At 32.9% G+C, this 8,913-nt stretch overlaps 1 protein-coding gene across 1 annotated transcript in view; it reads right to left on the bottom strand.

Annotated features, from left to right (window-relative positions):
* Positions 1-664: 664 nt before the first annotated feature.
* LOC111048749 (multidrug resistance-associated protein 1) overlaps positions 665-8,913 on the bottom strand; it is a 53,245-nt gene continuing 44,996 nt past the window's right edge. The window contains exons 28-31 of the mRNA XM_039426715.1: positions 7,314-7,473; positions 5,645-5,807; positions 3,424-3,618; positions 665-2,209 (exon numbers count right to left, since the gene is read on the bottom strand). Coding sequence (XP_039282649.1) covers positions 1,642-2,209; positions 3,424-3,618; positions 5,645-5,807; positions 7,314-7,473 — 1,086 coding nt within the window. The 3' untranslated portion in view covers positions 665-1,641. The remainder of the gene's footprint in view (positions 2,210-3,423; positions 3,619-5,644; positions 5,808-7,313; positions 7,474-8,913) is intronic.

Below are 8,913 nucleotides of genomic sequence, written 5' to 3'. Positions count from 1 at the left end.
TTTAAATAAACTAAGTTCAAAGTAGCAGAACTTTACATGCATTTAACCTATAAGTAGCAACCATAAGTAGCTAAGGTTAGGAAAACTCAGATTAGGAATAAATCATAATTTGATGATTTCAATAATCAATATGGCTGCTACTCATAGGTTAAATGCATGTAAAATTGTGCTACTTTGAACTTAGTTTATTTAAAAAACAATAGTGAGCACCGTTTAATTTTTGTTATTTTGTGCTCAAAATAACATACTAAATCGATCCCAACCCAAAATTTGATAATAGGTATGTTGGCACTGGACGTGCACTTACACCACTTTGGTGTAAACGCAGATTCAGAAATCGACGAAAGTTTTCTCCATGAAACATGAAATAATCGTTATTTGATAGGTACGATTTATTCCTTAAAAAGCATCAACACTTGATGTAAACATTAAATGTATTTCAAATACGATGTTTTCATCAATATTTTAATATCTGGCGAATATTTATTACAAAAATACTTTTGCTTCAATAGAAATACCAGCAATGATAAGTTTACTCTGTATTTTAATTTTCAATAGTCCTAGTGCTCACTTTGGCCACCAGACAGGAATTTCAAAAATATTCCTAGTTCTTAACAAATGAATAATAGGACAGAAAAATGTTACACTTGCAAACAAAACCATGTATAAGGAAGTGGGTTTTATTGAGTTTTACGAAGTACAAAACAATTTTGCATTACTGTATCATATTTTTTCTGCCCATCCTCTACTTGAAATTGGGGTTGATTTCAGCAGTAGAGCCAAGAGAGCTAATAAGATCATTCTCTATTTCATCAGACAGGCCTACTGATAAATCCTTCTCATTTTCTTCATTATGCAATCCAGGTTAACACTTGAAACAGTTGTATCATAGAGAAAAGATAGCGATATACCATGATATAGTTCCAACTTTCACTGTTAACTCAAGCCGATAGTCCTATATAGTAGTTCTTCGCAAAGATTGTGTGACACTGGTAGTCTCTCATACTGTTCCATTCTTACACTCTTACCCAGCCAGCAGTGATAATAGACATTAGTCGACAGTAATTGGCTTGAGTTGACAAAAATCGGCTTGAAATTTGGAACATAAACGACCTATACCATGGTATATACTCTTATAAACAAGGTTATATTGTCTGTTTTCCTTAGGGCTACTTTTAATATAAATAACATGAAAATATAAATCTCAGTACCCTTTTAAATTATTTTATCACAACATGTTGTGACATGTTGAAACATGTTTCGGACATTAAGTCTTGAAAATGGCTTCAATGTCCGAACCATGTTGTGATAGAATAATTTAAAAGGGTACTAAGATTTATATTTTATTCATATTAAAAGTAGCCCTAATGAAAAAAGACAAGAGTATAATTTTGTTTATAAGAGTGAATGGCTTTAATGTCCGAAACATGTAGTGATTTAAAAGGGTAAGTTACTGAGATTTAAATTTTTATTTATTTAAAAGATTATACTCTTATAACCAATAATATACTCTTATAACCAAGAATATAGTCTTATAACCAAGAATATACTCTTATAAAAAAGCACTTATGCTATATTTTCTCACATATCAATTCCTGGGTTAGACTTCTGTTACGATTAGACTCATTTTATTCTTGAAAATCAGGGAAGTTTCTGTTCATTCAATTTTGGTTCACTTGTATCATCAATTTCTATCTCTGGAATATCTTGTACTGTGGAAGATGAAGTTTCTACGTCATTGTGAATGAGAGCATTTTCTTCCTCAAACAGTCTCAATGAAGTTGCATTATCTATTATTTCTGAAATGACTTCTCTAGCGACTTGAGTTTTGATATTCTGAGAACTGAGGTGGACCTCTTGATCATTCGGTTCCGGTTCTTCTGCATTGGTTGATGAACTTTCTGAAGTTGATGGAGTTATTCTGTAATTGGAAGCTAGATTTGTCATTTCGATCACATTTTCTTCCAACTCATCCAAGTGTCCATTCACTAGACTAGATTCACCTGATACGATCGAATTAACTTGTTCCGAACTTGGTGTTTTCTTCAACTCAGTCTTATCATTGATAAGATTAAGATTATCTAATTCCTGCTCCGGACGTATTAGGCCGGCCTCAACTGCTAGAGAGTAAAAGACGCCATCATGATTTTCGAGTAGCTTCTGTGGAGTATCCAACTCTACAACTTTTCCTTTCGATAGAACCAGTACTCTGTGGAAAATTGAGTTAGTAAAATAACTACGGTATACATATTGCTTCAACATTGAAATTGTTAATTGTAAATCTGATAACTTAATTAAAATATCGCATGTATTAAAGTGATATCGTATAATCCTAGAAGTATCATATTATATTTATTCTCCTTTCTAGTCTTATTCACGAGGAGACTGAATGCTATGGTCCAAGTTTTTCGTCTAGAATAGACATAAATGCAAAGAACTGTGTTCTATGAAATAAATTTACTTTTACCAAGGTATGTTAGTAGATTTTCACTGAATTGAACAATTTCTAAATTATTTTCATCTCCTCATATTACTTATATGCCAGCATTACTACTAGTAGTTCTGTGAACAGTAGACCTCACGCAGTATTCTCATCCACAAGTACCTGATTGAAACTATAGACCTTATGGAAATACAGCAATAGACTGGCTTCTCCACACATCTGTGTAATCACTTGTCAGCCGATTTATGATGAATAGTCTGATTTTTACTCTAATATTGGCGTATGAAGGAGGCTCCCTTTTCCTTTTATATTATCCTTGAAATGCAAAATTTCCAAAAACCTTGTATATACGTCGACGCGCATTTAAAAAAGGAACATACCTGTCAAATTTCATGAAAACCTATTACACACCGTAAATGCGCAACATATAAACATTCAAACATTTTAACATTAAGAGAAATGCCTAACCGTCTACTTGAATCTTAGACCTCACTTTGCTCGGTCAATTATTATTTATATATTATATGTCAGCATATGCAAGCTAACAACTGGCTGTCATCAAAGTTGGCATGACAAGAAAAAGCAATTTAAGATTCATGGATACCTCTAGGAGGTTTCGAATTTTTTTGAACAGATAATTTTGATAGAAGAGCGATTTTTGACATGACGATAGAGGATAGACCCCACATATAAATGATTAAATTTTGATGGTACTCATTTTTATTCAAAGTATAACTATTCAAAACAATTAACAGCCTGAACTATGCCAGGTTCAAAGATATATTATAAATAGAAATTAAATTATCAGCCTACTATATTTTCTGGATGTTGCCCACAATATTTCTCTCAAATGTACATGGCATGGGGCAGGATTCGAACCCACCACCAAGAGCTCCAAAGCAGGCTGAAGTTGCGACCACTCAGCCATTCGTTAACTAATTTTACTAGGAACCGAATAGAACTCGAGCTAAGACATTCACCTGTCCGAATCGAGAACATTTTTCAAACGATGGTCGACTGATAAAATGGTGCACTGGCTGAAGTGCTCATTGATGGCTTTCTTCATCAAGCTCTCAATCCACCAGTCGATTTGGGAAGTGGCCTCATCAATAATCAGAATATTACTCTTCTTCAGAAGTGCTCTGGCAATACATATCATTTGCCGTTCACCTACACTAGTCAAACAGAATAATAATAATTATAAAGCAAAAAATACCGTTTATTACATGTCTAAATTAGATGGATACAGAATCTAATTGTTCATAGTTTCGAAAGGGCTGTGAAGTAACCTTAGTACAATTTATTCATGTTTTATTTTTTCTAATGAGGTAATTTTTACTACAGTAACTATATAATCATAGTTATATAGGTAGTTACTGTAATTTTTACGACTAGTATGGGTAATGGGTAATTTGACGAACCACCGTTGAGCAGTTTATTGAGCTGTACCATCTCAAATATAATATATTATAATTTTTATTAAACGAATTTCCAAATTAAATGCTGTAAATCATCTCGAAGATTTTTGCTATCGCAAAATGGATAGTAGCTCTCATCGAATTTCCATCTAGCTGTTAACCCTGTTGTGAATATTTGCAGTAGCAGAAGTCTTCGGGGTGATTCACAGCATTTCAATTCAATTCCTTTTATTGCCAATTAGAATATTCAAGACATATTAAAAACTCTTTATAATATGACATATCATTGAAAATATAATTAAATAAACATAATTACTCATACATATATTTGAATAAAATGAAATATAAAATCGAGGCATCACCAGCAAAAAGAAAATCTTTGCCCGCTGGTGAGAGTTGGATTTAATTTGGATTTTCGTTTAGTAATAATATTATTCATTAGCATTTAAATAAACACAATTTTTCATTAATTTCCATCTGTATAATATATTAACCAAGAAAATATATCTTTTCATATGTACAATAAATTTCAATACAAATAATAAATTTTCATAATTGAGATTGAATATTCTGGTACCGGTAGACCATTATATATATTTCTTAGTTTTAGAAGATTTTATTAGAAATTGCAACTGATCAACTGCTGAAATATTATAATATTCTGAAATAATAATTAGGCTATATTTATTTCTTAATAGCATACGAACGATAGTGCGGAGGGTAGAGGTATCTGCTTTTTCCAATGACAGAATCGGATAGAAAAAAAAATATTAATCAGATACTGACTTTATTACGCCAAACTCACTATAGCTACCTCCACCCATAGTGCGTTCATAGTGCGAAAAAGAAGCGCACTTCACAATACTGGGAACACGAAATTATTTTTGGACTTACTGCTACCTAGCAAGAATTGATTTTGAGAATAATCTTTTTCCAATAGAAGCCTATGAATCATCTAAAATAACATATATATTAGTTGAAAACTTTTTAAATAGGATGATTGGTTTTGTAACTCTTTTCAACGGAGGACGTTTGTAATTAACTATTTCCAATAAAAGCTTATGCATAATCTAAAATAACGTATATTAGTTGAAAACTTTTTTAACACGCGAGTAGTCGCGCCCGCGGCAAATTGCCGCACAATTGTAACTTTTGTATGTAGCTTTGGGAATTTTCGTTTTCCAAGGTTGGCAGCTCATGTAATCCTCGCTGTGACTGTCCTCTGGACAATCTTGAACAATTTGAGTCCTTGAACAGTTTGAGGATGACAGAATGAACGTTGACTGATTTCAATATATAGGTATTATCTTCCTATTTCATCTTTGATTTAAACTTTCATTTTCTTTTTATTCTATCTAGATGTCGAAAAATGAGTCAAATAAGGAAGGTATATTTATTCCATTCATGAGTAATTATTTTATCCCATAAAAATGATAAATTCTATCAATAAATATTATGCAGTATGTATTTTTGGAATCTCCTCCATGTATTATGTTATTATATACAATTAAATGGTATATAATAACATAAAACACGTTGAGAAAGAATTGAAATTAATAAACATTGAAAGAGCATTGTCAAAACCAACTGTTTAAAGTCTAGGGAGCCATAAGGGTGAGTGTGACCACTGACGTTCTGCAAGTCCGTGCGACGACTACTTGCGTGTTAATAGGATGATTGTTTTTGTAACTCTTTTCAATGGAGGACGTTTGTAATGAACCATTTCCAATAGAAGCCTATGAAACTTTTGAAATAGGCTGATTGTTTTTGTAGCCTTGTATACCTGAAACTACTGGTGCCTTCTACAACATGATTCAGGCCGTCACTCAACTCGGTGGCCAAATGGCCGAGATGGGATTCGTGTAACACTTGCCACAATTCACTGTCGGAAAATTCGTTGCCAGGATCGAGATTCATGCGTAACGTTCCCGAAAAAAGGACTGGATCCTGTGAACAAGATAATACAAATTCAAGTAGATCCAATCTCAGCAAATCAGGAAGAGAAGTTGCTCCATCCATGCTGTCACTTATTGAGCAATAAATGCTGGATTCCCACATAGAATCAGTATCAGTGAAAAATTTAGTTTCCATGATTTCTGATTCTGAATTATCAGCACGGTCGAGCGAATAAAAATAGTCCCGTTAGAACTTATGGTATATAGTACGCGTCCCGTAGCTTTGCCTCCGTGAGGCAAATGTTACATTTGAAACGGCCTATGTAGTTCCTATTTGATTGTTTATTTAATTTATATATCTGTACTGTACTGGTCTTGATTAGGTACCTATATTATAAAGAGCTGTATTAATTCTAAAATCATGTAAAAACATCTGGTGTGGCGCACTCACACAACTTTCCTTGCCGTTATGAAAATTGATCACCTGACGTTAGTGTTCACGCGCATCTCAAGTTAGTCTACTATTCTAAGATCTGAGCCAGCTGGTGACAGGACTATAATGGTGGAGACACACGAGGTCTGCTATCTCTTCATAGTGAATGATTTAATAGAATCAACAGTTTGCAATTGAATAATCACGTTTTCTCGAATTTCGAGCTTATTTCCATTTTTAGGTGAAAATGTTACAAAACATTAATAATTGTAGAGATTTTCATGCTCAATCCTTTCCACTTGATTTTTTTGTTTAAATTGTATCTGAAGACTGATAATTGGGAATCTGCGTACACAGACGCACATTTACTCATATACACACAGACACACACACACACACACACACACACACATATATATATATATATATATATATATATATATATATATATATATGGTAATAGGGCAAGGAAAGTAATATAGTACGGAATGTTTGAACTTGTGGCTAGAGCACAAGATTTATTTTTCTAGCCACGCCAATTATTTAATATAAAATATTTATTTATTTTATTTTAACACTGTTGTTAATTGGCGAATAAATTTTATTTGATATTGGCAAGGTATGGTTTGCGGGGTAATATTCACGGCTTTTCAAAAAACATCAGGCTTCAGAGACCCTAAATCCCTACATGGGAGAAGCTCCCTACACACAGAAATTCTTCATGAATGAGAGTTGCAACGTATCACCAACAATGTTGAACGAATCTCAGCTGATAGGCTGTGTTGTACTAAAAAGACGTAGCTTCAAAAATCCCCTTGTGTATCTTTTCGGATAAACACCTTGCTTTGAGAAGATACAAAAGAGCATCTGTTGATTATGGAAAGATGCATCTTCAAAAATGTTCGATGTTTTTGAATGGGTAGTATTGTAGTCTAGTGTCCCTCCGCCAATAGGCAAAGCTACAGGACCCGGACTGTAATAATATTATCACTGTACCGTTCAATTTCACTTACACATATTTATAGCAAAATTCTGCTTCATATTCTTCCATGTTTATAATTATTGTATCGTATTGTAAATCATAAAATTTTGAAAAGTTGTCTTAATGAACGAAGATAACATACCCTGAGGTATAATGTTCAAACTGCTTCTTAGTCGTCCGAGACCAACTTGGGATATATCCACACCATCTATAAGTATTGAGCCGCCTTTTCCCTCAATTATTCTGAATAATGAATGCATAAGTGTAGTCTTCCCAGACCCTGTGCGGCCAACTATGCTTATCTACAAAAAAATTATAAGAATTATCAAGAAATCAAGTGAAATTTACTCTACTTACTTTTAGAACAACATTATTGAATCCTTTAATCTTAATGTACAATGAATTGAAATTTCAATGCAGACTATTTTCAAAATATTCAAACAAAAGTAATACATACCGTAGTAACAAAAATAAAAAAATAATAATAATGACTGAATTCCCTTTATTTTCTACCTTGTTGAACACCGATGGATTCATAGGAATAGAGATGAGTGAAGCTGGTTTTTCATTTTATCATTATTGCGTAGGATACCCTAATTGCTTTCATTTTCAAATAATTATTTAATTCTCATCCTTACTATCCGAATCATGAGAGTAGAACTACATGATTCTTTAAAGATAATGATATTTTGACCTATGATAATGTATATAATATTATGTAAATGTGTGAGAAATACACTTCAGTTTGTCCTCCAATATAGTAGGGTAAACTAATGGGTCATATCATATCAAAATATATTTCTATCAATTTGAGTCAAAATTAAATAGCTTATATTGGTCTCTAACTAGGTGCTATAATACTGATGGAAAAATAGAAATCTCTTGAGAAATGTTGTGGCTAAAATTTGAGATGATGCCAGATAATTTAAAACTGCTATCTAAAACATGTATTTTTACCCAAAGTGGGTCAAAAATAGCTGGTAGGCGTATATGGATATCAAGTAATATGGTATATGGCGTATATATTTATGGAAACCAAATCGCCTTAAATGTACCTATTTCCCCTGGGACTCAACACTTTTCTCCCAGTGCATTTATCTATTTAGGAAAGCAATAGGAAATTCATATTTCGTAATGATTATTTGCTAAGGAGTAGTCGCCCTAGATAACTATGGGTACTATATAGGTATTTGCCCTAGATACCTCAAATTTGATTCACAAATAATTATTGACAAAACATTGAATTCCTGGATTTCAACTGCCTTTCTAATAATCGACAAATTTCAACTGTCCCCAAGTTTAGAGGTCATGAAAACAGACATTCCAGTAGTATTTTCAAAAGATATGGCTTTTACGCATGAATTACAATTGAGTAGAAATGTTTTTGTTTCTGACCATATATATATAGGTTGGATATTCCACTATATAAGTTAGTGAGATTCACGTTATAAGGTCAGCGCCTGATTAAAATTGGTTTGCTATCATTGGATTAAGCAGGAATAGCTCTATCCTTTTCTTCCTCTGCACTGTTGTCAAATAGTTTGTTAACTATGAAGAAATATAATGAACTATATCAAAATAAATGTTTTCTCAATAATTATGGAAAATGTATTTGATCATTAAAATAAATAGTTATTTGTGCAACTAGTGCGCAAAGTGACAGTTTGCTGAACCGAAAGAAACGTTTACGCCCGAGCCGTAGGCGAGGGCGGAATGGTTTCTTGAGTGCAGCAGAGGAACTT

Source organism: Nilaparvata lugens, chromosome 4 (genome assembly GCF_014356525.2).
Source record: "Nilaparvata lugens isolate BPH chromosome 4, ASM1435652v1, whole genome shotgun sequence".
In the NCBI taxonomy this organism is placed as follows: Eukaryota; Metazoa; Arthropoda; class Insecta; order Hemiptera; family Delphacidae; genus Nilaparvata; species Nilaparvata lugens.
This window is presented reverse-complemented; position numbering and strand designations above follow the sequence as displayed.